This window comes from Nycticebus coucang, chromosome 4, assembly GCF_027406575.1.
Source record: "Nycticebus coucang isolate mNycCou1 chromosome 4, mNycCou1.pri, whole genome shotgun sequence".
Classification (NCBI taxonomy): domain Eukaryota; kingdom Metazoa; phylum Chordata; class Mammalia; order Primates; family Lorisidae; genus Nycticebus; species Nycticebus coucang.
This window is the reverse complement of record NC_069783.1, coordinates 113,564,287-113,591,586: the sequence shown is the minus strand read 5'-3', so window position 1 is coordinate 113,591,586 and position 27,300 is coordinate 113,564,287. Positions and strand designations below refer to the sequence as shown.

At 49.0% G+C, this 27,300-nt stretch overlaps 1 protein-coding gene across 2 annotated transcripts in view; it reads left to right on the top strand.

Moving 5' to 3' along the window:
- Positions 1–16,187, top strand: part of MLXIP (MLX interacting protein) — a 63,415-nt gene extending 47,228 nt beyond the window's left edge. For both annotated transcript variants that reach the window (XM_053586983.1, XM_053586984.1), the window contains exons 2-17: positions 461–567; positions 1,204–1,289; positions 3,553–3,642; positions 4,056–4,097; positions 4,431–4,602; positions 5,269–5,358; positions 5,856–5,947; positions 6,924–7,575; positions 8,030–8,151; positions 8,272–8,452; positions 9,299–9,423; positions 10,041–10,142; positions 10,230–10,357; positions 10,583–10,706; positions 12,066–12,195; positions 12,718–16,187. In XM_053586983.1, coding sequence (XP_053442958.1) covers positions 461–567; positions 1,204–1,289; positions 3,553–3,642; positions 4,056–4,097; positions 4,431–4,602; positions 5,269–5,358; positions 5,856–5,947; positions 6,924–7,575; positions 8,030–8,151; positions 8,272–8,452; positions 9,299–9,423; positions 10,041–10,142; positions 10,230–10,357; positions 10,583–10,706; positions 12,066–12,195; positions 12,718–12,839 — 2,365 coding nt within the window. In that variant the 3' untranslated portion in view covers positions 12,840–16,187. The remainder of the gene's footprint in view (positions 1–460; positions 568–1,203; positions 1,290–3,552; positions 3,643–4,055; positions 4,098–4,430; positions 4,603–5,268; positions 5,359–5,855; positions 5,948–6,923; positions 7,576–8,029; positions 8,152–8,271; positions 8,453–9,298; positions 9,424–10,040; positions 10,143–10,229; positions 10,358–10,582; positions 10,707–12,065; positions 12,196–12,717) is intronic.
- Positions 16,188–27,300: the final 11,113 nt, after the last annotated feature.

Genomic DNA, 27,300 nt, shown 5'->3' with positions numbered 1-27,300 from the left:
GTGGAGGGAATGCCATCAGGAGTGAGCCAGGAGAGGCTCTGCAGGCACTTAAGCTGGACATTTGTGTGTCTGGATTATAAGTGCCTCTCAGGATGTCGTGTCAGAGCAAGTGGGCCACAGTCAGGTTTTCATTCAGTGGTAAGTGGATTTCTTTTTAATTTTTAATTGTGGAAATTATGAAAAATAGATAGAAGAATCCAATGAGCCCCACATATCTCTACTCCAGCAGTTGCATCCTGTGGCCGATCTTGTTTCCCCCACACGTGAACATTGTCTTTACCACTCCCCACTATGTATTGCTCAGCCCAGGGGGACTTCTGCATTCCATCACTTGTAGCCTGTGGCTGGTAATGGATCAGTGAGGGGTTTGGGGGTCTGAAATGATGGGGTAGCACATTGTAATTTCACTTCATTTTCAGAGCCACCACTGAGTCTCCCTGTTTGTTTTCTTGCCTTGTAGTGGGAAGTTAGTGTCTCCAAAGTGGAAAAATTTCAAGGGCCTGAAGCTCCAGTGGAGAGACAAGATCCGGCTCAACAATGCCATCTGGCGGGCATGGTATATGCAGTGTAAGTGCTGGGAGCAGCTGGGATGGGATGGGGCTATGGCACAGAGCCTGCACTTGGGTGCCATGCTTCTAGCAGAATTCTCTCTTGAGCAGTCTGTGGAGATAGGAAACCCAAGTCAAATCCTGGGGAACTGGACACCTATTGGCCCTCCGGCCCAAGAGGCTGATAAAGTGGCCTCTGCTGAGAAGCTGCCAAAGTCTAGGGGACTGACGTGTGACACAGTTGCTCACCATGTGTGTGCTCAGTGTCATCCTAGACAACTGGACCCAAGTTAGGGAAGGTAGGGTGGGGCAGAGAGGTGAAAACTGAGTCAAGAGCGGGTCTGAGAAGATGTGGACGTCCTCCTGGCTCCAGTGTGAATGCTGATGGCTCTGGGACTTCTCTAGGAGAGATGTGGGCTGGGTGTGCTGGTGTGGGGCTGCCATCTTCTTCATCAACCAATTCTTTTTTGCTCCTACAATACTGACATTCTTTTCCTTTAACCTGGAATCTTTTACTTCCCCCAAATTCCAGTTTTCCAAGGGAAGGAGAGGAAAGAGTACTTGAGAAGATCTCACCTAGAAGGTGTGGACAGATAGAGCAGGCTTCTTCTGAGATCTAGGTAGTGATGACGTTTCACTTTCTCTCCCTGCCCAGATCTGGAGAAGCGCAAGAATCCTGTATGTCATTTTGTCACTCCCCTGGATGGCTCTGTTGATGTGGATGAGCACCGCCGGCCAGAGGTACTTGTGGCTGAGAAAGGAAAATTGCCCTTGTTTCAACAGCTTAGTGAGGGCTGGATCTTAAAAGGAAATTACAGTGGGCAGTGCTGGGCCTGTGCTATCCTGGCAGCACAATGTGGAGAAAGGACAAGCATAGGGGAGCAAGTGACTTAATACCCTCCAGGCCACAGAGGTTCCTTCTCCCTTCTCAGATGGGCTGGCCGAAGACCTGAGGGATTTAATAATGGAGATTTATCCTCTACTTTCACTTAAAATTAATGTTTCTTTAGAAGTCAATAAGGAGGGATTCTGGCTCCTTATGAGGAGGCGTATTTCTGTTTTTGTTTGTTTGTTTGTTTTAGACAGTCTCACATTGTCACACTCAGAGTCCCATGGTGTCACAGCTCATAGCAATCTCAAACTCAGGCTTGAACGATTATCTTGCCTCAGCCTCCTGAGTATCTGGGATTACAGGCATGTACTACTATGCCTAGCTAGTTTTTTTCCTCTTGTTTTTAGTAGAGTCAGGGTCTCACTCTTGCTCAGGCTAAATTCAAGCAATCCATCTGCCTTGGCTTCCCAGAGCCACCATGCCTGGCCATGAGGAAACTTTATTTTTTTGAGACAGTCTCAAGCTATTGCCCTGGGTAGAGTGTATGGCATCACAGCTCACAGCAACCTCAAACTCTTGGGCTCAAGCGATTCTATTGCCTCAGCGTCCCAAGCAACTGGGACCACAGGTGCCCAAAACAACACCCGGCTATTATTTTTTTGTTGTTGCAGTTGTCATTGTTGTTTTAGCTGGCCTGGACCGGGATTGAACCTGCCAGCCTTAGTGCATATGGCTGGTGCCCTACCCACTGAGCTACGGGCGCCGCCATGAGGAGATGTTTTTAATGACTGAAGAGGGACCTTAAGATCTTTACATACCAAGATAAAAAGAGGTTGAAGAGGACGGGCAAGGTGGCTCTAATCTGAGCACTCTGGGAGCCTAAGGGAGGAGGATCCCTTGAGCTCAGGCGTTTGAGACTAGCCTGAGCCAGAGCGAGACCCTATCTCTACTAAAAATAGAAAAATTAGCCAGGTCTACTACCTAGATCTCAAGATATAGGCAAGCATCTATAGTCCCAGCTACTCGGATGGCTGAGGCAATAGATAGGTGGATCACATGAGCCCAGGATTTGGAGGTTGCTATGAGCTAGGCTGATAACAGTGCACTATAGCCTGGGTGACAGAGTGAGAGTCTGTCTCAAAAAAATAAATAGGCTTGGCACATGTAGCTCAAGCAGCTAAGGTGCCAGCCACATACACCAGAGTTGGCGGGTTTGAATCCAGCCCTGGCCTGCCAAACAACAATGACAACTACAATCAAAAAATACATGGGCCTTGTGGTGGGCGCCTCTGGTCCCAGCTACTCGGGAGACTGAGGCAAGACAATCGCTTAAGTTCAGGAGTTGGAGGTTGCTGTGAGCTGTGACGCCACAGCACTCTACCCAGGGCGACAGCTTGAGGCTCTGTCTCAGATAAATAAATAAATAAATAGAAGCCAGGGGCACAGCGGCCTTTTAGTATCTTTAAGTGTGTGTCTACGAGATTATGTGTGCATGGGAAATGTCTAGAAGGTTATAGAGAAATTGTTCAGTAGTGGGTACTTCTGGGGGGGTGGGATTGGAGTGGGAGCCAGACAAGAAAGGTAGACTCACTTTATGCTTTTCTGCATTGTTTTAAATTTGTCCAAGCTTGTGTTATCATAAACGAGTGAGAAATTAATAATATTGTACTCCTGTTTTTCTTAGTTTTTGTTTTTAAAGATCCTTCACTGGGTCACACACTAAAAAGTATTTTGGGGTAAAATGATGTGGTCTGTCAGGCAGGATGGCCTCCTGGTCTCTAGTACTTTTCAAGGCTGTCATGGAAGGTGTTTCTGTTTGGCATCATGGGAAGGTTGAGTTAGATGCTCTTGGAAGTCACATTCTGCCTGAACCTTTCTGATCTGAAAGTGGCAGCTCTATCTACTTCTCCCCTGCTATGTTCCTGTGTAGAGCCTCAGGACCTGAGCCCAGAAGCCCTCCTGGCCACTGTAGATCACTTTTAACTATAAGGCCAGTTGTGGCAAAGAAGAGATGGGGCCTGCTTTGTGAGTGAAGGCATAACCACAAGATAGGGTTTTCTGAGCTGGATTGCCTGAGGCTTACTTCTGTGTTGGTCACGTCTTAGTTCATGGGTGAGTCTAACTTATCAAGTAAAGACTTCTCTTTGAATTCTGCCTATGTCGCTGTTACAGGCCATCACCACAGAAGGGAAATACTGGAAAAGTCGCATTGAGATCGTGATCAGGGAGTATCACAAGTGGAGGACTTACTTCAAGAAAAGGGTATCCACTGGACTCTCATTGGAACACCTCCCACAAACCCCCCAGGGGAGGGAAGGAGTAGAGTCTGTGTTCAGAACACAGACCAGAGGCTGTGAACTTTCAGCATCAAATAGAAAAGTTACCACTTAACTTTCTAGCCCAGCCCAGGTGACCTCCTGCTTTGGTCGAATCATCTTTCTCTCAGTTTCCCCATCCGTGAACTGGGCTGTTGATCCTACATACTCTGGGTGGGAATCATCTTTGTGCCCGTGTCAGACTGGGTTGGCAGGGAACAGGATCCAAACCTGTCTCCCAGAGAGAAGAGGCCCAGACGCTTCCAAAGAGTTCACTTGTGTGTAGGGAGGTGAGGCTGGGGCTGTATCCCCTCTCAGGACCCTTGATGACTACCCTCACTGTCTGCCCTTTGCCTATAGCTACAGCAGCACAAGGATGAGGACCTCTCTAGCCTGGCCCAGGTGAGTGAGCTTAGAGGCCGAGAGCACCCCCATGGGAACCCTGGTGGCCCACCAGTAAGCTCTGTAGCAGGAGGTGGTAAGGATACAGACCCTCTGGAGGCTGAAGACAGGCCAGCTCCCTTCCCTCCCTGGCCCCACCCCCACCCCCGAAGGCCCCATGAATGGCTGAGGAAACAGTCCAGTTTTTTCTGTGGGGTGGGCTGGAGGAAGTTGCTCTCCGAATGTCTCTACCCTGTCACCACAGAGCAGCCCTTGTGACATGTTTCCCAGCATGACGGGCTTGGGAATTCTGAGTTCACCTTTGACTCCTTCCCCCCACTGTATTGGTGGTAGGATGATGACATGCTATATTGGCACAAGCACAGGGATGGGTGGAAGACCCCAGTCCCCATGGAGGAGGACCCCCTGCTGGACACAGACATGCTTATGTCAGAATTTAGCGATACCCTCTTCTCCACACTCTCTTCACACCAGCCTGTGGCCTGGCCCAACCCACGGGAAATAGGTAAGCCTTACCTGGGCACTTGGACTTTGAACACCCAGCTGACTGCCTTCTCCACCAGACCTTCTAAGGACCATCTCTGAGCTGCTGCATGTCACTGTTCAGGCTAAGCAGCCTTGTGTGACAATTGATGCCACATACATTGAGTGAGTGGGGCAGTAGATTGATCCTTACAAGGCTACTGCTGTTCCTTTGGTGTCACTGTGAGAAAACAGCAGCAGGGTATGGTCTGAATCAGTTTCATTTTTCTGATACTGTGCCCTTAGTGGGGAACATGTGCCTAAGCCTGGGTGGCGGGCCCTGATTTTACTCTAAAGAAAAACAGAAGTGCTCCTGGGCGATACCTCCTGCCTGGCAGCATCCGTCCCCAGCCAGCCTCTCTGATAAGAGCCCTCAGATTACAGATTAGATGGAGTGGGAGAGATCTTTGCTGAGCTACACCTAGGCGTCCATTTCCTGATACTTCCTTGTAAAAACTCATTTTCCCTCACTTCCAAGGGTGCAGAATGGCCACAAACCTGTAAAAAGGTAGAAATCCCAACCAGCTGCTTACAGTTCTTTTAGGAAGACTCTAGAATGTGAGCAGGGCCGGGTCTGTTCCAGGCCTTTTATATATTTCTGCAGTGCTATCTGAAACAGCAAAATGATTCCTTTCTCTGATTCTTGCAGCACATCTGGGAAATGCAGACATGATTCAACCAGGACTGATTCCTCTACAGCCCAACCTGGACTTCATGGACACTTTCGAGCCTTTCCAGGGTGAGGAGGGAAGAGCCGGGGGGCACAGAGCAGATTGCTGCCTTACTTTCTGAGAGAGAAGTTAGGATAAGCAAAGGGAAGGAGTTAGGATTTTTCAAAAACTAAAAATGTTTGTAATAACCTCAAGATCTAGGAAACTTTTCTAGGACATTGGCTCTGCTGATGAGTGGTTCTCCCTCTCAGCAGCAGAGGGTGCTGGTGGCACAGCCACCTCCTATACTGATTCCTGCAGGCAGATGTGTCCTTGGGCCCTTGTGTCTGCAGGAGCAGATGAGACACCAGGCCTTAGAGTGTTTCAGAGCCCAGAGCCTAGCTGCTAGCATGTGTGGCTCCAGCCAGAGGGCCTCTTTCTGCTGGAAAAAGTTATCCCTGAGGGGAATGCCCTTGGCCATGGCATCCCTCTGGGCAATGTGGGGTTCAGTTCTCAATATGTTTGGGTCTTAATTCCAGGAAATGCTGAGCATGTGACTCAAAAGACCCCTGATACTGTTTTTCAGACCTCTTCTCTTCCAGTCGCTCCATTTTTAACTCCTTGCTGCCGGCACCTGCCTCAGCATCTGCACCAGATTCCAATAGCCCACCTGCACAGGTAGGGGAGGCTAGGGGCGAGGCAGGGGTTGGGGCCTGCAAGCATAGGGCTGGTCATCCAAAACCCTGCCACCAGAACGAGACTGGTATATGACTGTGCATCATAAGAAAAATGCTAGGCATTGCTAGACCAGTGCTGGACACACAGATAACATGCACAGGTGTTGATTTGGTGCTCTCTGAAGGTATCCTTAGACATCCATGAGGCAGAATGCTGAGCCCAGACTTCCATGCTCCTACCTGAGACTACAGGTAATCTACATGCAGCTGACTCTGCTCTGACCAATTAGGATAGAGTTAGCTAGATAGAGAAGAAAAACATGGATTATTAATAAAAAGTTCTTTCTTTTTACTCAATAGTCAAAAAAAGTTGGTTACAGGTGCTAGGGCTAAACGGGTGAACAAGGCACAGTCCTTCACCCTGTGGATCTCTCAGACAGGTGTCTGTATCCAATTAGACATGGTAACCTGGCACCATCTTCTTCAAACCAGCTCTGGGGAGAATTTCTTCTATAGAGACAGAGATCTGAACAATTGATTCCTCAGAGCTTTTCCCATTTAGGAAGAGATGGCCTAACTAGAAGCTGATACATGAAACTGCCCCAGGGGAATCCCCAAGCAGCTGCGATCCCAGCTGCTTCTGGCCTGTAATAGAAGATGGCAGAGACTTTGGGGGGGACCTCTGCTAGGTTCCAGAAACAAGATCCTCCCAGGCTGCGGTTGCTGTACAGAGGCAGTTCTTTATATGAGCTCTGTGTGTCATTTTAGTTTCTGATGAAAACAAAACCCCTGCAGATGCTCAGGAAAACACAGATCTATTTCCCAGATCAGCAGTAATGGGCATGGGAGACATCCCTTTGTCCCTCTGTCCTGGTGCCCAGCAGAGATGCTTAAGCTTGGCAGTATGCAGCACTAGGCAGTGAGTATGAATTGTCTGAGCCTAGCTTCACTTCCTGGCTTCTCTCTTCCTTTCTCAGGAGAGCATCCTGCCAACCACCACTCTCCCCACTGGGAGCCTCCCCGACAACCTCATCGTGCCCCCCACTGCCCCCTCCCTGGACTCCACCAATGGGCAGGGCTGTGAACGTGTTTCCCGAACTGGGGACCCCTTTATCCAGTCTGCAGACTTTGGCCCCTCAGAGCCATCACTGAGCATCCCACAGCCCTTCCTCCCGGTCTTTACTGTTCCGCTGCTGTCCCCTAGTCCTGCCCCAGCGCCTGTGTCCCCAGCACTGCCATTGGTTCCTCCTCCTGCCACGGCCCTGAACCCCCCAGCTCCACCTGCCTTCTTACAACCACAGAAATCTGCTGGAGTCAGCAAGTCACCCTCTGTCATCACACACACAGCCTCTGCCACCCTCACCCATGATGCCTCTGCCACCTTTAGCCAGAGTCAGGGCCTCCTGATCACAACCCATCACCCTGCCCCACCCACAGCCCCCTGTAGCCTGGCACTATCTCCTATCACCCGGTCTCCAGCTGTTGGGCCTCCCCAGCCTCGGTTAACTTTTGTGCCTCCCAAACCTGTGTCTATGACTGGAGGGAGGCCCAAGCAGCCCCCTAAAATAGTGCCTGCTCCCAAACCAGAGCCTGTGTCCCTGGTGTTGAAGAACGCTTGCCTCGCCCCAGGTGAGTTAGGGGGTAAGCCAGCCTGCCCCCATCTCCCAGCCCCAGGGAGGGAAGTCCCTGCCCTAGAGGCCTTCAAACCTGTGACTACCCATCCATTCCTGACCACATGTACACATGCACACATTTAGATGAAACAAAAGTGTTATGGAACAATGTGTGTGTATGAGCCAGTCCATCTTGTGTTACATGTCCTTTTTTTAAAGTTAATCTCAACCCTCAGTCCTGGTCACCTCTTTCCTGGGTGAAGTCAAGAAAGACTCCCCCAAGGAGAAGTCATAAAAATAGTGTTCAGTGCCCTGGTGGTTTTGTCTTTTGTCCCGTTAGTGAGGAACAAGATGTCTCTTGGCAGAGGGCTGGGTGCCACTCCTGAAGAGTAACTACTGTGGCCTCTGTGGAGTTGGGGCCAGGCTCTGTGGCCCAAGGCTTCACCCTCACCTTCTCCGTGTCCTGGCAGCTGCCTTTTCAGGCCAACCACAAGCAGTGATCATGACATCAGGCCCTCTAAAGAGAGAAGGGATGTTGGCTTCTACTGTGTCCCAGTCCAACGTGGTCATCGCACCTGCTGCCATCACCAGGGTGAGGAGAACCCTGCAGTGTCCTGGGTTGCCCCAGAGCCACCCTTCCCTGAAGTAGTTGGTCTCTTGCTCTGTTGCTCCTATCCATGATCGGGGTGACCTCTCTCCTGTGTCACCACAGGCTCCTGGAGTGACAGAGTTTCATAGCAGCATCCTGGTAACAGACCTCAGCCACAGCACGAGCAGCCAGCCTGGCCCTGTCTCCCGGCTCTTCTCTCCAGGCACAGTGCAAGACTCCCTGGTGAAGGGCGAGCAGGTCTCGCTGCCTGGGGGCAGTCCCCAGGTCCCTGTCACAGGGCCCAGTGAGTATCCACTGAAAGCAAAACGGTTGGGATGTCATAAGGGAAATGACATGGATTGGGGAGGCTGCCAGCAGGGCTGTCCAGGATGGAGCCAGGACCTTCAGGATGCACAGCAAGGTCTGCTAAGCCTGCTGATGGTATGAGCTGGGAACATACTCGACACCGAATTTAGAGCCAAGTTATGCATCCTGACAAACCAGTTTGGGAAAAAACAATCTGGGAGAGAGTAGAGGGAGTTGAGGCATTTGTTACAGTAGAGTGAGACCATCTAAGAAAGTCCAGAGTCCACCCAGGAGGTATCTCATAAGGAGGCACTAGTGAGTAGAGTAGGGGGCCCCTGGAGGTCACAGGGCTTCTCTTACAGATGCCCTGTGTTAGTCAAAGGGTGGTGGTTTTTTTAGTTTAAGAAAAGGGGTAAGATAAAAAGCATAAGAAAACGTGTGTATAGTTTAAAGAACAAAAACACAACAGACACCTATATGCTTAGCAGTAGGTAAGAGCAAGTGCCCTAGGAGCCTGGCAGAAACCCCTGGCCACCTCAGGGTGGCTGCCGGGGTCAGAGTTAGCTCTTCTCTCTGAGCTCTGCCACTTCCCCCAGACCTGGGAGTGGGCAGAGCCTGGGCCACGTTACCACTGCACTTAGGCTCAGGCCTTGCTGAGCCCAGCAGTTGGCAAAGATTTCTATAATTTTTGCCCTGGGGCAGCTATGTGAGATTATAAATGGCTTTCCAAGTCTTGGGACTTGCTGGGGGTTCTCTTTGCCTGTAAGTACTCCTTGAGGTGGGGTGGCAGTGGCCTTGCTGCTGCTTTGCCAAGTGCCCTTCTCCATGTGTCTCTTCTTCTTAGGTCGGGATGGTCCCAACTCAGGGCAGGCCTCTCCATGTGTGTTGGAACAAAGCCCCAGTCCTCAGTCTCCCCAGAACAACTGCTCAGGGAAATCTGCAGACCCCAAAAATATGGCTGCGTTAAAGGTATCACGTCTTTCTCTCAGGCCTTGATTTCGTTGGAAGGATGAGAATGGAGGGGGGAAACATTAGGAAACCTTTGGGGAACATCTGCCTGGAAAAGAGAACCACAGATCCAGCTGGTCTTGCTCCAGGCTAGGTCGCATCAGAAGTCCTGGCACCTGCTGCTTAACCTTGAGATTAACGGGTTCTGCCTTGCCCCTTCCCACTAACCAGCCCAGTGGTGAGGAGAGCCCCAAACCTAAGAACCAACGCTCGCTCCTCCTAACATGGTGGGTGCAGCTGTAGGAGGAAAGTGGCAGCTGGGAGAGTGGGGTTGGTTTGAATCTGGCTGGGAAGTGTCAGGTTGATAGCCGCCCCCAGCCCTGACTGTGTCCTCTTCTGTAGTGATGGCTTTCTAGTGTTCCCTGCCCTATCCCCTTCCTGTTCCTTACTGGATAGAGCCAGTAGCTTTTTGTTGTCCCCTCCTACGTAGCTAGCTCTCTAGCCCTGGCCTAGTGGGCACCCAGAGTTCTAATCTGTCCCCAAGCACTCAGCATTAGCTTGGGAGATAAGGAAGGATGAGGTGACTTGACCCCACAACCGTGTCCCCCTGTCTCAGTGACTGGTCGGTTTCCCAATAGAACCGGCAGATGAAGCACATTTCAGCTGAGCAGAAAAGGCGCTTCAATATCAAGATGGGCTTCGACACGCTGAACGGTTTGATCTCCAACAGTTCCAAGCTGGTGAGTAGCCTGAGAGCGCTGAGCTGGGTACGGTGGGGCCATCAGGCAGTGCTGGGTGCAGGCCTCTAGCCTCCTGTGCTTCTGCAGACCAGCCATGCCATCACACTGCAGAAGACGGTGGAATACATCACCAAGCTGCAGCAGGAAAGGAGCCAGATGCAGGAGGAGGCACGGCGGCTGCGGGACGAGATTGAGGAGCTCAACGCCACCATTATGTGAGGCTTGGGGCAGGTGCTACATCCCACATGGTCCCATGTTACTGAGGCACAGACAGATGCCTCTTTGTCACAGAGTCTAGCTTTCTGTCATCCTCCTCCTTCCCCAGACCTCTCTTTTTGTGCCTGGCTGTGATCCAGCACTGGGCCAGCCATCTCATGTCCCAGGATGCTGATCCCCATTGGCTGATCCAAAGCTTCCCTTCATTTCCCCTATTGTTCTAGCTCCTGCCAGCAGCTGCTCCCTGCCACAGGAGTCCCCGTCACCCGGCGCCAGATTGATCACATGAGAGGCATGTTTGATGAATATGTGAAAAGCCGGACCCTGCAGAATTGGAAGTTCTGGATTGTATCTTTTGAGTTTTCTTTGCTTTTCCCACCCCTAATCAAAGCACTGAAACAACAGATGATGATATTCTAGTTCGTTCAGAAAGATTCTCTTTATTTTTTTTATTTTTTTGTAGAGACAGAGTCTCACTTTACCGCCTTCGGTAGAGTGCCATGATGTCACAGGACTCACAGCACTCACAGCAACCTCTAGCTCTTGGGCTTCTGCGATTCTCCTGCCTCAGCCTCCCGAGTAGCTGGGACTACAGGCGCCCGCCACAACGCCTGGCTATTTTTTGGTTGCAGTTCGGCCGGGGCTGGGTTTGAACCCACTACCCTTGGTATATGGGGCCGGCGTCCTACTCACCGAGCCACAGGCACCACCCAGAAGATTCTCTTTAAATGGCTGTCACCAAGTTTGTCATGACAGATAGTGCTAGTGTCTGTTTCAGGAGGGTCTGGTCTCTCCTGACCTGTAGTGTGGGCTGGATCTATCATTGCCAACCACATCCAGGGTTGGGGCTTTGGGGTGCTTTGCAGAAAGGGCTAGGGAAGCAGAACAGTGGGCTTTGCTCTCTAGGTCCTCAGGAAATAGGAACAATTCTGAAACCACTTGCAGAAGCAACAGCAGGGAGGAGTGGGATCTAACGTAGCCTGGTGGCCAGTTCAGTCTTTGTACTGACCAGAGGCAAGTGCCACCCTCCTGCTGTGACAGACAGATGCCAGAGCTCAGAACCAGTGAGTGGTGGATGACAAAAAGCTGGGATTTGAACCAGTGCGCTCAGACTTTGTCTGCATTTGTGCTGTGTGGCCTCGAATACTGTAATGAAGCACCTTTACCTGAGGGCTACGCTGGGCTCTGTAGGGGGTGGCTCCTGCCTGCCTGCCCCCCAACCTACCTCCCTTCTAAGGACAACAGTCAGCACACATGGCTGGTTGTCACAGCATGAAATGTGGGTCTGACAGAGATGGTCACACTGGAGAGGGTAACAACCATGGCAGTGGGACAGATGAAGAGCTGAGATGTTTGCGTTTAGCATGAAAGGCACACGTCATCCAGGCAGCTCGGCCTTTCGAACTGTTCTGTGCCTGCTCTTGCCAGTGTGTATAAAAACCTTTGTTCATATCATAGTGTTAGGACCTGTTCCAGGTCCTCTGTATACCCGTCTTCTGCCTACTCGGTGGCCGTGAGCTGTCATCCAGGGATGGTTAGATGGAAATGTTTTGTGACACACCATGCCCAGAGATTTTACTCCCTCACTCTGTCTGCACCCCATTATCACTTCCTAGTCCCAAAGGAACTCAGAGAAGCCCGGCCTACCTTCTGCCCCAGGGTCCCTGGCCCTCTGCACACATACTTTCCTTAAACTCCCCTGCACAGTTCAGCATTATCATTAAGCCGCTGTTCGAATCATTCAGGGGGATGGTGTCTAGCAGCAGCCTGGAGGAGCTACACCAGACGGCACTGTCGTGGCTGGAGCAGCACTGCTCGCTACCTGTCCTCAGGCCAAGTGAGTGGGGTGGCAGACTCCAGGCTGACCTCGTGCTTGGGAGAATCCAGACCCTACTGCAAGTGGGTGCAGGACCAGGTCCTCAGGCCCCTCACCCTCAGCGTATCTGTCACTTCCAGCAAATCCACCTTATATTTCTTGAGCACAGGCCTTGTATCAAGTGCTTTTAGGTATATTTTCTTATTTAATTCTTGCAGTAACTAGCACAGCTAGTCCCACACATTGAGGGAATAGGAGCTTAATATTAAGTCATCTGGAACAAACCCTGTGGCCACAGGAGCAGCTTAGAATCCTCTGCCTCTTTGCACCTCCTGCTAGGACATGAAGCGTTCTCTGGAGGCAGAGGTGTGAGGGTCTAGGTCAGAGCGTGGGGCCTTCCTGGTGTACGGTCTTCCAGTAGAGCCTGTGCCTGTCTCCGGTGCCTCAGAATTGCCATGTAGGGCTATAGGTGTGCAGCCAGGCACACTGCATTGTGGGGCCATGTCCCCATGAGTGGCTAACTCCCCTCATTCTATCTTCCAGTGGTGCTGAACACTCTCCGGCAGCTGAGTACCACCACCTCCATCCTGACAGACCCGTCCCAGCTGCCAGAGCAGGCATCGGAGGCTGTCACCAGGATCGGCAAGAGGTCGGGAGAGTCATAAGCGCTTAGCTGGCATGTGGCCACATGAGATGTCATGGAGACCATTCCCACCCGTGAAGAGGATGCTGCACCCCCAGCCCTCCTGACACTCAGCCTCAGGGCCTCCCTTCACCTCTGCCAGCTTGTGTGCTAGGCAGGATGCCATGCTCAGGTCTGAAGCAGGTTCAGGGCCTGCCAACAGCAATAGTCTGTCTTTGGGAACTCCTTGCTGTGAACTCTCTCTCAGTGTGACCTCAGTCACCAACCTCCCCTGCCCTTGGGCAGCGCAGACAAAAGGGAAATGCCAGCTGTGCTAGTCCTGTCCTGCTGGTGGCTTGTCAGGGTCCAGTGCCCATGAGCGGAGTTGATGGGTTGAAGGAGACAAAGCCTTACAGACTTGTCCCTCTGTCCTGTCTCATCCTCTGTTCCTCTGCCTGGTGCCCTGTGCAGCTCTCCAGCCTGCCCAGGAGCAGTTGGAAGGTATCTTTATTTCTTCCCACCACTCTGGTGGCTCCTGGGCCTTTTGAGTGATTTGGACTTCTGTTCAGGCATAACATGCACTCAGCTATTGGGGGAAGTGCCTTCAGAGACCCCCCAGAACACATGCACGGGATGAGGACAGAAGCCCATGTGCATAGCTGCTGCTCCAGCTTAGAAGCCTCCCAGGCTGTGCTTCGTCTCCTGTCGTAGTTCCACTTGGTGTTGCAAGAGCCACAAGGACGTGCCTAGGGCTTTCTTGGGTGTCACCTCGCTGCCATGGCCCTTCTACTATTATTCTCCACTTGCTTCTAGGCTGCAGCTCAGACAAGTCAAGTGTGTGCAGGGGGCAAATGTATAACCTTGCAGTTCTAGGTTCAAAGGTCAGACTCCATGTTCCGGTCTCCTAGCCTCCTCATTTTGTCACTGGGACACTTCTCAGACCAAAGATACCACCACATTCAAAGTCTGTCCGTCTTGTGTTTGGAGGAAGAAACTGAATGTTGACAGGCAGAACTCAGGGTCAGCCTGGCCATCCTGAGGAGCAGCAGGAGGGCCGACTGCACGGTGCTTGCCCTCATCTCTGGCTGCCTCTGCATGCTGCTGCAGGGGACAGGGGCTCTCTCCAACATTCAGGAAGCCCAGCCAAGGGTACCTCCTTATGGAAGAACGCGTGGTAAAGGCCTGCTCTGAAGTTTGGAGCAGCCAGCGGGCTCTCCACTTGACCTCTGTCCTCCCTGCCTCTTCTCCCACAATCCCCCCCTGTGGGGCCTGGGGAGGGCTTTGAAGTAAGCCTAGTCACCATGGGGTGGGGTCTTAGAGGGGTAGCCAGGTCTGACTCAGCCCCAGTTCATGGAACACAGATGTGGCTCTCCCTGCCACTGGCTGTGCCACTGCTTCTGCTGTAGGTCACTGACCAACCACCTGCTCTCTTACCTGTGCTTCAGCCCCATACTAGAGCAGCTTGGTGGCACCCTTAGCCACCCAGGAAATGTTTACAGGCCTTCCAGACCCCAAGACAAGGCTGGGCTGGTCCTTGGAATTTCCACTGGGAAATGGTGATAGTATCCATCCATTACCCCCAGGATAAATATGAAGTCACGTGTGTAAAGGCAAAGGCCACTGTGGTAAGAATTCCACTAAGGTCAGAAGGAAAAAAAACTGAAAGTTTTAGCTGTGAGGATCTCATGAAGGGTTATGAGCCCAGCCCTGCCTGACTCCTGTGCCTTTGTAAAACAAAACATGCACGTGACCTTGGTGGTAGGCCAAGTGAGCCAAGATCTCTCTTAAATCAATAGCTTTCTTCTCACCCCCTGCTGGGAGTAAAAATTTTTTTTTTCTTTTTGAGACAGTTTCACTATGTCACCTTTGGTAGAGTGCTGTGGGGTCCCAGCTTATAGCAACCTCAAACTCTAGGGCTTAAGCGATTCTCTTGTCTCAGCCTCCCAAGTAGCTGGGACTGCAGGCTCCCACCACAACACCCAGCTAGTTTGTTGTTGTTGCAGGTGTCGTCGTTGATTTTAGCTGGCCTGGGCTGGGTTCGAACCCACCAGCCTCTGTGTATGTGGCTACAGGCGCTGCCTCCCTAACTCCATGGGCTGTAAAATTGGGCCATTGCTTCTTTGGCCTACCTCTCCCTTTTGCTGAATTAATGTTCATGATTCTGTTTTGTCATGTATTTAAGGCCATTAGGTTGTGTGAGATCTGAAGTGTGTTTGTGTGTGTGTGTCCCAGCAGACTCTTAAGAACATGCATATCTTTGATTCAAGATATTTCTATAAATTTCTCTTGGTGCTCACAATTATCATGGCTACAGGGCCACAATGCCATATCTCTGCTCCAGACATAATTTTTTTTTGGTCCCAGGAGTTTTCTTGTTTTGGAATCTTGCCTGGTAATCTGGCCAGATAGAGGGGCCTGGCCTTGACCTCTGCACTGGACTCCTGTGCTGGGAGAAGGACAGCTGTGGCCACTCTGCTGGTTGCCTCCAGTGGGCACTGACTGTGGGGCTGGGCTTTGTTTACATTCTTTTGCACCCCTTTTCTGTCCCCCCTCCCACAAAAGAAACTTCAAAATGCTGGCACTTTGGAGAATAAGAAAATCAGTCCAAAAAGATAAAGCAAGGCCCTTGGCACATAAACCCTGCCCGTGTTTTTTGGTGAAGGCCCTGTGTGCTGGCAGCTCCCTGCACCCTCTGCTGTGCTTTCATGAGTGGGAGATACGGGGCAGCTGGGTACCCCCAGGGGCTTTCTGAGGTGATCAGCAGCTTATACATGTATGATGGCCCCTTCAGGGGGCCACCTTCCAGTGGGAAGCACTAGGTCTTGAAGGGAAGGGACTGGAAGACAACGGTTCCCAGCACTGCCTGTGTCCCTAGAGCCATTGCAAGTGGGGGTCAGTGGTCAGTCAGACCCCATGTTCTCAAATTTTCTGCCCTTGGGACCTGCTGCCACCCCCTTTTCTAGAAGTCAGTCCTGAAGATTTCTCTGCTGTGGCTGGGAGATGAAAACTTGAGTTCTTAGGAGGACATAGCACCCAAAACCTCAGGGTGGTGCCAAACCCTTAGTTCCTCCCTAGGTGAAGTGGCACATGGCATCTCTGTCCCTGTCATCACCAGGGAGGGCTTGCTTCACCCATTATGTGTCCTTACCCTGGATGGCTCCATGCCAGCAGCCTGGGGTCAGGCTAAGGTCATCTGCACAGAGAGAGGGCTGCTGTGTATGGCTGCCAAGACCCCTTCCTATAAGGCCCTTGCTGGCCTCCTGGATGTGGCCTGAGGTGGCAGGGATGTTGTTTTGAAGATGGCATGTTTTTGTTGCCTGCTGGATAAGACCTTTTGCTCTCAGAAGAAGTTATGGGAGCAGAGCTGTTTCTTTTTTTTTTTTTTTTTAATTGAGACAAAGTCTCACTTTGTCACCCTTGGTAGAGTGCTGTGGCGTCATAGCTCACAGCAACCTCAAACTCTTGGACTCAAGCAATTCTCTTGCCTCAGCCTACCTAGTAGCCAGGACTACAGGCGCCTGCCACAACACCTGGCTTTTGTTTGTTTGTTTAGCAGGCTGGGGCCAGGTTCAAACTCCCCAGCTCCAGAGCATGTGTGCCCTAACCACTGAGCTATAGATGCCTAGCCAGGAGTGGAGCTATTTTTGCCCTGGGCAGCAGACCTAGGATATGGGCACTGGGGTGCTGTGGGCCTCTGCCCAGCTCTTTCCTCACCCTGCCTTGGGCAGGTTGGAACACCCTTCTTGTCACCCATTCCTACCCTCGGTTATCCCTGTGCCTCTCTGTTGTCACCTGGCTTCTCTGTGTTCTTTTTCCCTGGGATCTTCTAACAAACAGCCTGGATATAGGTCAGGCCTCTTTCCCTAGACACACTGCTTCCCAGCCACAGATGGAACCCACCAGTGCCTTGTGGAACATCCCTTTGCAAAGTGTTTTCTTGGGAATTTCATGGGGAAGAGGGTTGGAGGGCGCTGGTCTGCATGGGCAGTGTACATGGTATGCTGCAGTGAGGCTGTGGTTTGAGGCTTAGTGCCCTTGATGCCTCAAAGAGGGTTTTACCACATCTGGACACATGTAAAGAGAGGGAACAGCACGGTTAGAAAATGAAAAGCTTTTAAAAAAAAATTTTTTTTTTTAAACAGAGACTGTCACCCAGGCTGGAGTACAGTGTTGCAATCATAACTCACAGTAACCTTGAACTGGGCTTGAGTGATTCACTTCAGCTTCCTGAGTAGCTGGGACTACAGGCATGTGCCATCACACCTGGCTAATTAAAACAAAATTTTTTTTTAGACATGGGATCTCACTGTATTGCCCAGGCTGGTCTGAAACCCTTGGTCTCCAGCGTGTCTCTTGCCTCAGCCTCCTGAAGTGCTAGGATTATAGGTGTGAGCCACCATGCCTGTCCAGGAAGTTAAAGAGCTTTGAATCTCAACAGTTGTTTTTTGTACCATTTAGTAGACAGCTTGGCCAGGATCAGTTTGGGAGGGTTTTGTGATCTGAGGGGCACTCTATGGGGACATGGGAAGCTTGGGAAAAATAATTAGAACACACCCACCCCTGTGCCTCTACCAGGGCTGGCCTCAGGGTGATTGAGGACAGATCAGCCACTGGATTTTCATGCTAAGACTCGGCCTTCCTGGCTCGCCACCTCGTGAGCCCTTGCTGGGGCTCGAGAAAGTCAACCTTTGTTGAAAAAAGGGAACTTTTCATACTGAATGTTGACTTTTGTGTGTGCGCACTTGCACAAGCCTGTGTGTATGTGTGTGTTTACTTCATGGAATTTTATTTTTGTGAAATTTCTAATTATGTAGCAAAATTCACCTCTTATCTCCCCATCAAACTTTTGGTTCTGCAATCTTAACCTTGGTAGCTCATTTGAAGAATTCTCTTCCAGTTTTCTTAACAACTATCTCGAAAGTTGAGATAGTGGAGGGTTGGAAGATGCTGAAGTTTTGTACTTTTCTGTAGAGTTTACATCCTGTAGTTATAAGGCAAGAGCAGTTCAGCCTTGACCTCTGCTTCAGGCCATGTTTCTTGCTTCAGAGCTCCTCTGCACCCTCCTGTTTTGCCATCCCCATCTTTCTCACGTGGCCCATGAAGGGAAAGTGGGTTCATTTGCTGGTTTTGTAATGCCACAGCTGAAACACCACGTTCTATTCCTTTTTCAGGTTTCAGTTTATTGTGTAAATGGCTATTTTCCCTTTTTTGTGAGCTTCGGTGGTTGTGTCAGTTCTCCTTGGAAGAGACAGTCACCACACCCCCACACTCCCACAATAGTCTGAGAAACAAAGCCAGAGAAGAGTGATCTGGCCTGCATTGCCCTGAGCAAGGCCCTCTGATGCTCTGCTCTCAAGAAGCATGTTTCCACCAGCTGTATTCAACACTACAATGCATTTTTATAACTATATTTGCAGCCAAGACAATAAAGAAACCTTATTTTTTGAAAAGCCTGTGATGTGTGGCCTTAAATGCTATCCCCGTTGAGCTATGGACGAGATGGGGAAATGAAGTCAGAGCAAACCAATGCCCCGGTGGGCATGCAGCTTCTAGCCTGGGAGGGAGGCATGGGGTGGGGGCTGGGGGCAGGGAAGCCCAAGGGGGGAGGGGGATTCTGTGGGTCTATCCAGAAAGACCATGGTCCTGAAGAGAGCCCTCCACTCAAAGGCTGATGGCAAACACCCAACATCACCAAGGCTTGCCCAGACAAGAGTTAACTGATGCTGATAGAAGCCTCTTGCAGCCTTATCCATCATGGGTGTTGCAAACTTCATAGGTTTGCTTAAAATCTTGTATGTTAAAACATTCAGGACCCCATAGAGCACTGTGCTTAGCAAGTGTGGTTATCCTCAGTACGGCCAATACTGGCCCAGCTCTGAAAAAAGTTTCAAACCATAGTAGTGGCTCCTGGATGCTATGGTCTTCCTGCTACCTGCTGACCCAGTACCATAGATGGAAAACAGAACATTGATTAGTAGAGCTGTCCCTTTGTTCAGGTGCCGAGAAGGTTTTGATCATCTCTCTTTAATTTAGAAGCTTTTCGCTTTTCCACACCATTTTCCTGTGTCTGTCACTGTCCCACCTGGCTCCTGGTATCTGGACCAGGTGACCCAACAAGAAGAACTAGCACTGTGCAATGCTGCTGCCCTTTCCTCCAAACAACACTGCTCAGATCTGGATATTTTGACTTACAGTGCAGTGGGTTAATACACAGGCTGCAGCCTTGCCAAGGAAAAAAATAGTCTTTATGACACAGAGCAAGATGCTGGGCCTTGACAACAGGCATAAAGAGGTGAGTGGTGCACTGACTGCTCCAGACTAGAAAGAACTTGGTTGTCACTGACCACAGTGAGAGGTATCTGGGGTTTTTTGTGGGGGGAGGGAGGAGTTAAGACAGAGCCTCATTCTGTCACCTTTTGGTTGAGTGCTGTGGTGTCATAGCTCACGGCAACCTCATCCTGGATTTGAACAATCCTCTTGCCTCAGCCTCCTGAGTAGCTACAGGAGCCCACTACCACACTCAGCTTATTTTTTCTTTTCTTAGAGCCTCACTCTTGCTCAGGCTGGTCTTGAACTCCTGAGCTCAGGTAGTCCACCCACCTCAGCCTCCTAGAGTGTTATGGGCCATTACATCCAGCCAAGTATCTGTTCTTCCTAATGTTTGGGGCCTAGTTCCGTGTTTGTATAGAATCCCAAAAGATGTAAAGAGCAGTTCAGGGCAGTGGTTTATGCCTGTAATGCCAGGGGTTTGGGAAGCCAAGGCAGAAAGACCACTTGAGGCCAGGAGTTCAAGACAAGCCTGAGCAACATAACTAGACTCCATCATCAAAAAATTTAAAACTGTTAGCCGGGCCAATTACAGATTGTGTGTAACCACAGTCTCAGCCACTTGGGTGGCTGAGGTCACCCAAGCCCAGGAGTTTGAGCTTATAGTGAGCTACGATTGGGCCACTGCACTCCAGCCCAGACAATGGAGTAAGATTTTAATCTCTTAAAAAAAAAAAATGATGGCCAGGTGTGTTGGCTCACACCTGTAATGCTAGCACTTTGGGAAGCCAAGGTGGGTAGATTGCTTGCGCTCAGGAGTTAGAGACCATTCTGAGCAAGAGAGACCCTTTCTCTACTAAAAACAGAAAACTAGCTGAGCATTGTGGCAGGCACCTGTGGTCCCAGCTACTTGGGAGGCTGAGGCAGGAGGATCCTTGAGCCCAAGAGACTGAGGTTACTACAAGCTATGATGATGTCATGTCATTCTACCCAGGGTGACAGAGTGAGACTCTGTCTCAAAAAAAAAAAAAAAAAAAAAAATCTGAATTTAGACTTGTGTAGAGTGCATGATTGCACTTGTTCTAAAAAGTTTAACAAAGTGCTTTTTACCTATTCAGGAAATCTCAAGTACACACAGAAGCAGAGAATGATTCGAGGAAGCTGCACACCCATCCTTTTTATCAATGGTCACCTCAGGGCTTAGTTCTTGACTTTTATGCCTTGCGCCACTGTGCTGAGGCAAATCCCAGACCCCACCTGAATTTTATCTGTTAAATGTGCTTTGTAATAAGCATTTCCAGAATTTCACATATACCTGCAATGTTAGTCATTTGAAAGTTCCCAAGGCGGCTTAGCACCTGCGGCTCAAGTGGCTAAGGTGCCAGCCACATACACCTGAGCTGGCGGGTTCGAATCCAGCCCAGGTCCGCCAAACAACAATGACCGCTGCAACCACCTGAGGTGGCTCAGGCCTGTAATTGCAGCACTTTGGGAGGTCTAGGTGGGCGGATCGCTTCAGCTCACTGAGTTGAGTTCCCTAAAATTTTTTGGTTGGTTTGTTTGTTTGTTTTCCAGTTCTGGCGGGGGCTGGGCTTGAACCAACACCCACGGTATAATATGGGGCCGGTGCCCTACTCCTTGAGCCACGGGCTGCGCCCACTCACACGCACACGCGTTTCTGAACCGACCGAGCAATGCCCCGCTGAGGCCCCAGCACCTGTGTAGGATAATACTTAGAAATAAACTTATCCTACATCAAGCACACAAAGTAAATTCAGTGTGAGTTTAAAATGACTTGCTTTTTTTCCAGAGGCTTAAAGAGACCTGGACCCCCAATGGGTTACTCACAGAGTTAGGTTTTTTTGGAGTTGGAAAATTCCTTAGGCCTTCCTCTGAAGCTGTATACCCTGTGAAGCCTGAGATCCAAGGGCATGATGCCCTTCCTCAGAGATACGGGCCGGAGGGTTGACATATGTTAACAACATATTGTCAGAGGTCTATAGGTGCTCTGCCCGAGAAAAGGACACAGTCATTACTTCATACTGAGTAACCTGAGTGAATGCTTGAAGGTATTCTTCTATCAACTCTGTTCCCCTATGGCTACTTTTGTCTTTGTGACCTGCTTGGAAACTAGTCACTGTTTAGAGGAAGAGATTTACTACACAAGTGATTGCATCGATATGATAAATATTTCCTTTGAAGTTAAATTACAGATATGTAAAAAAGAAGATAAGATGATGAAACTAATAGATAATAGATTAGGTGTGTACGTGACTGGAAGAGTATAAAACTAAAACTTGGAATAAAGAATTTTGCTACATACCAAAAAAAAAAAATTGACCGCTGCAACCAAAAAATAGCCAGGTGTTGTGGCGGGTGCCTGTAGTCCTAGCTACTTGGGAGGCAGAGGCAGGAGAATTGCTTGAGCCCAGGAGTTGGAGGTTGCTGTGAGCTGTGACGCCACAGCACTCTACCCAGGGTGACAGCTTGAGGCTCTGTCTGAAAAAAAAAAAAAAGTTCCCAAAGGCTTTGTGAAATGCTACAAAGTCGCAGTCAATTATAGACCTGGGGGAATAGGGCCTTCTTATTGATCAGATTTTCTATTTCACAGAATCATTAGCTGGAAAACCCATGTTTAGACAGGGGAAAAGCTTTTTCAGATAAGAGTCTACTTTCCTGCCTTAAAGGGTAAGTACAGTAAATCACTTAATCTGTTAATCTAGTCTGAGTGATTTTTGCTCCTGCCCCAACCCCTGACGCCAACCAGTTGGTGCCTCCTGAATCCCCAGTCCCACTGGGGACTATCACTGACCTCCCCTGAGACACACTTCTCACACTTCCCCAGCGTCTGTCCCTGCTTCCTCTAACACTTGCCATGCATTTACCCAAGTTCTCTTTTTTGCTTCTGTTCTCTCCTTTGACCAAAGTGCAGGTACTGAAGGCTGAATTTGAACTAGGCTTAGGAACATACACAGAGTGCTGCGTTAGCCAGTCCTGGAGGGACAGCCAGGGAGCGCCCTGTGACAGGAGGGAAGCCAGGAAGCAACAGGACCAGCAGTTAGCCAGGTAAAGGCGGGATTGGGAGAGCAGGAGGAAGGACCCTTCCATACTAAAACTTTTAGGGAAGAGCTCACAAAGAGACATTTGCCCAATCTACCATCCCGTGTCACAGATTTTCCTAGACTCTACTCCCCCTTTGTCTCTTCCCACTCCCCTGGGGCTCTTTCTTGTCCGTTATCTCTTCAGTCTCTCCCTTTTCCTCCTCTTTCTCAAATCTCTCTGCTTCTAACCAACCTCACTTTCAGTCTCTCTCTCCAGAACTTAACTCACCTGAAAATTCTCTGCATCCTGATGAATGACATTGCCAGCGACCTATTAGCTAAAGCCGAAAGCTCAAGTGCCATCTTTGACTCTTGTTTTCCCTCACTTCCCACATTCAGCCTCCAAAATGGTCCCTGACTCGGGATCTTTCAACTTCAAGATGATAAAAAGCAACACATGTTTAGTAGAAACTTCAGGTTTTGAGTTATGGGCCAGGCATAGTGGCTCATACCTGTTATCCTACCACTCTGGGAGGCTGAGACAGGAGGCTTGTTTGAGCCAGGAATTTGAGGTTGTTGTGAGCTATGACCTCATCACTGCACTCCGGAAACCCTGTCTCCAAAAATTAAAATGTTTTTTTGAATTACGATCTTTTCCCAGGCTAGTGGCATGTGACACAAAACCTCTTTGTGATGCTGGGCAACTAACTCCAGCTCCCAGCCAACCACATAATCACAAGGGTGACCGACACTGCAGTGTGCCATGTTGCCAGATATTTTGCTCAACCATAGGCACACATAAGTATTCTCAGCATGTTTGAGGGAGGTTAGGCTGTTCCCTTGGCAGGTTAGGTGTATTAAATATATTCTCAACATAATGATATTTTCAACTAACAATAGGTTTATGGGGACTTGGCCCCATTGTAAGTTGAGAGCCATCTGTCCTCACAAATCCAGCCACTTCTCCCCATCCCAGAGCCATCACAATAATCCTCTTGTCTGGACAACTTTAATGTCTGTGTTTCACCTCTGGCTCCTCTTCAGTCCCTTTTCTGCATAGCTAGAATGGGTTTTTACCAATGCTTGAGACAGATGGTGGCCTTCCCTGCTTAAATTTCACAGGGCTTCCTCATCATGAGGCGCTGGCCCTGTGGGATCTGGCTCCAGACTCAACTGCCTGGAACAACTGTCTGTGCCTGGAAATCTTTGTCTATATATTGTGGATAATAATCACACCTGCCCCATGGATTCTTGCGGGAATTAAATGTGCAGGGTTTATGTTCAGCACCTATAGAGTTTACCACTTTTGTTATTCTTTTTTTTTTTTCTTTATTGTTGGGGATTCATTGAGGGTACAATAAGCCAGGTTACACTGATTGCAATTGTTAGGTAAAGTCCCTCTTGCAATCATGTCTTGCCCCCAGAAAGTGTGACACACACCAAGGCCCCCCCCCACTTTTGTTATTCTTTATCTTTATTCCTCCTTCTTTGCCAAATGCCTCCATTCTTATTAAGGCTGCACTAAGATGATTCCCCTCTGTAACACCCTGGGGGCAGTTCTGAGTTTTCTTTCCTCGAAGTAGTGCCCTCCCCTTCTCAAATGGCAAATCTTCTGCTGTGAATTCTTGCTCCAAATTGTCACTGACTCTGGTCCCATCCCATGCTGTGCATGCAGATTTGGGTCATCTCAGCTTCTGCTTCCCGATACCCATCGAAATGCTGCCTCCCTCCTCTCCTGCCCTTAGCAGGAACGCTGTATCTTACCTCCCTTCTAAAGTCCTCGGCTCAACATTCACCTCCCAATTCCACAGCCCAGTGAGAGGACCTCCCTGTAACCACTCAGCCACACCCCACACTTCTTCCCTCTGGGCCTTTGGCACCATTTCATTCCCAGGGTAAGACCTGGGGCTTTCTCCTCCTAGTGGCCTGCCCACCCGCTTTGTACTTAGAACTACCGTGATGCTCCATTTCTGTTATTAATGTCAGGTAGAATATAACTCTCAGTATCACATTCACATTATCACTTCATCCTAAGGACAAGGACATGTCTTATTTTATCACTCATCTACCATAGCAAGCAGCTTCTGTCTCCTGGGCACTTAGCAAGCTCATGATTTAAATCACATCCACCACTCACTGCCTGCCGAGGTGATGAACGCCCTGTGCAGAGGTGCTGTTGTAACCCCCATCAGAGATAAGGAGATTGAGGCTTAGAGGGTTACATAACTTCCCAGCATCACCACCGCCAAGTGCTGATCTCAACTGCAGTCCTGGATGTGCCCCACGACAGAGGCCAGCTGTCCTCAAAAGGGTTGTAGCTGACACAGCAGCCCCCATGCTAGATATTTTTACATTATCCCATTTTTATCCTCAAAAGACAGTCTATGTCTGGGGTCATTATCCTCATTTCACACATGAGAAACCTGACGTTTACCTTTCATCATAAAAACACTCAGCAAACAAGGGGTAAAAGATTATCTCTAACCTGATGAATAGCGTCTATGACAAGTCCGCAGCTAATATCATGTTGAATGGTGAAAACTCCATTCCCTCAAGACCAAGAACAAGAAGTGGAAGTCTGCTCTTTCCACTTCAATATTGTTAATAGTCAGTATTTTTCCATAGGTTCTGGTTAGGGCAATTCGGCAAGCCATAGCAATACGAGGCCTTCAGAGTGGAAGCGAAGAAGTCTAACTGGCTCTGCGTGCAGATGACATGGTGCTGTGTACAGGGAGCCCTACAGGGTGGGCTCATGGGCTCACAGGAGTGCACACACTCTCACTCGGAGCTGGAGGATGAGCTCTGCAAAGCTGTAGGACACGGGATCGGTAGACCAAAATCATCTGTATTTCCATATGCTAGCAGTAAACAACCCAAAAATGAAATTAAGAAAACGATTCCATGTACAATGACATCAAAGAGAATAGAATACTTAGAGATAAATTTAACCAAGGAAGTGGAAAACACTGCAGTTACACAACATCGCTGAGGAATGTTGCCCCATAAAAATGAGTGAAGTACTGAGACTTGCTACAATGCGAATGTGCCTCAAGACCGTTTTGTTTCACGTATTGTATGGTTTCATATAAATGAAATATCTGGAATAGATAAATCTGTAGAGACAGAAAGCAGATGGGTGATTGCCGGGGGCTGGGGAGAGTGAAGAGTGACTGCTTAACGGGTATGGAGTCACCTTTTGGCATAATGACAATGTTTTGGAACCTAATGTGGGTAGTGGTTACAGAACATTGTGAACATACTAAATGCCACTGAATTTTGCACTTTTGCACTTTAAGATGGTTCATTTGTGTTACCTTAAATTCATCTCAATAAAAGAATGTTGAAAGAAATAAAAGAAGACCTAAATAAGTGGAAAGACATCTTGTGTTCCTAGTTTGGAAGACTTAATATTGCTAAGATGGCAATACTCCCAAAATGATCTACAGATTCAATAATCTCCTTCAAAATTCCAATGGCCTAGTCCAGGCTCAGTGGCTCACGCTTGTAATCCCAGCACTCTGGGAGGTCAAGGCGGGAGGATTGCTTGAGCTCAGAAGTTGGAGACCAGCTTGAACAAGAGCGAGACCCTGTCTCTACTAAAAATAGAAAAACTAGCAGGGCGTGGTGGCAGGTGCCTGTAGTTCCAGCTACTTGGGAGGCTGAGGCAAGAGGATTGTTCAAGCCCAAGAGTTTGAGGTTGTTGTAAGCTATGATGACACCATAGCACTCTACCCAGGGTGACAGAGTGAGACTATGTCTCAAAAAAAAAAAAAAAAATCCAATGGCCTTTTTTGCAGAAATGAACAAGCCAGCCCTGAAGTATGGCAAAACAAGTGATCCAAAATAACCAAAACAATATTGAAAAAGAAGAACAAGGACGAAATCTCACTTCCCAATTTTAAGACTTACTGTAAATCTACAGTAATCAAGACAGAGTGATACTGAAGTTAGTAAAGACTTACAAATTAATGGAATAGAATTGCAAGTCTAGAAATAGATTTATAAATCTACTGTCAAATGATTTTTAACAAGTGCCAAGACTATAGGGAAAGAAATCTTTTAGTGTTGGGACTTAGAGAAAATAGGTGTAAATCTTCATGACCTTCGAGTGGGTAGCCAGTTTTTTGGATATGACATCAAAGCACAAACAACCAAAGAAAAAATAAATTACACTTCATCAAGATTAAAAACTTTGTTTGTTGGCCCAGTGAAGTGGCTCCCGCCTGTAATCCTAGCACTTTGGGAGGCCGAGTTGGAAGTATAATTTGAGCTCAGGAGTTCAAGACCCACCTGAGCAAGAGTGAGATCAGTTTCTACTAAAATTAGAAAAAATTAATTGGGTGTGGTGGCAGGCACCCGTAGTTCCAGCTACTTGAGAGGGCTAAGGCAGAAGGATCAGTTGAACCCAGGAGTTTGAGGTTGCTGTGAGGTAGGCTGACACCATAGCACTCTACCCAGGGCAACAGAGAGAGCCTCTGTTTCTAAAATAAATAGGCTTGGCACTCATAGCTCATTGATTGGGCGCCAGCCACATACACCTGGGCTGGCTGGTTCGAACCTGGCCCCAGCCTGCTAAACAACAATGACAACTACAACAACAAAAAAAAATAGCCGGGCATTGTGGCTATGGTCCCAGTTGCTTGGGAGAATCACTTAAGCTCAAGAGTTTGAGGTTGCTGTGAGCTGTGATGCCACAGTGCTCTATCAAGGACGATATAGTGAGACTCTGTCTACATAAATAAATAAATAGTTTTAATGACCAAAGAATTTGAATAGAGACCAAAGAAGAGCTACAAATGGTCAAGAAGCCCAAGAAAAGATATTCCACATCATTAGTTAGGCATTAGGGAAATGACAAACTACATCTACAGGGATGGTTATAATTTAAAAATAAATAAAAAATTGGACAATGAGAAGTGTTGGTGAGGATACAGAAATAATGGAGCCCTTGCATAATACATGGCCGGCGGGAATGAAAAATGAAAAACAGGCAGTTCTTACAAAAGTTAAGCATAGTTGCCAGGAGTGGTGGCTCATGCCTGTAATCCTAGCACTTTGGAAGGCCGAGGCAGGCGGATTGCTTGAACTCACGAGTTTGAGACCAGCCTGAGCAAAAGTGAGACCCCTGTCTCTACTAAAAATAGAAAAACTGAGGCAAGAGGATCGCTTGAGACTGAATTGGAGGTTGCTGTGAGC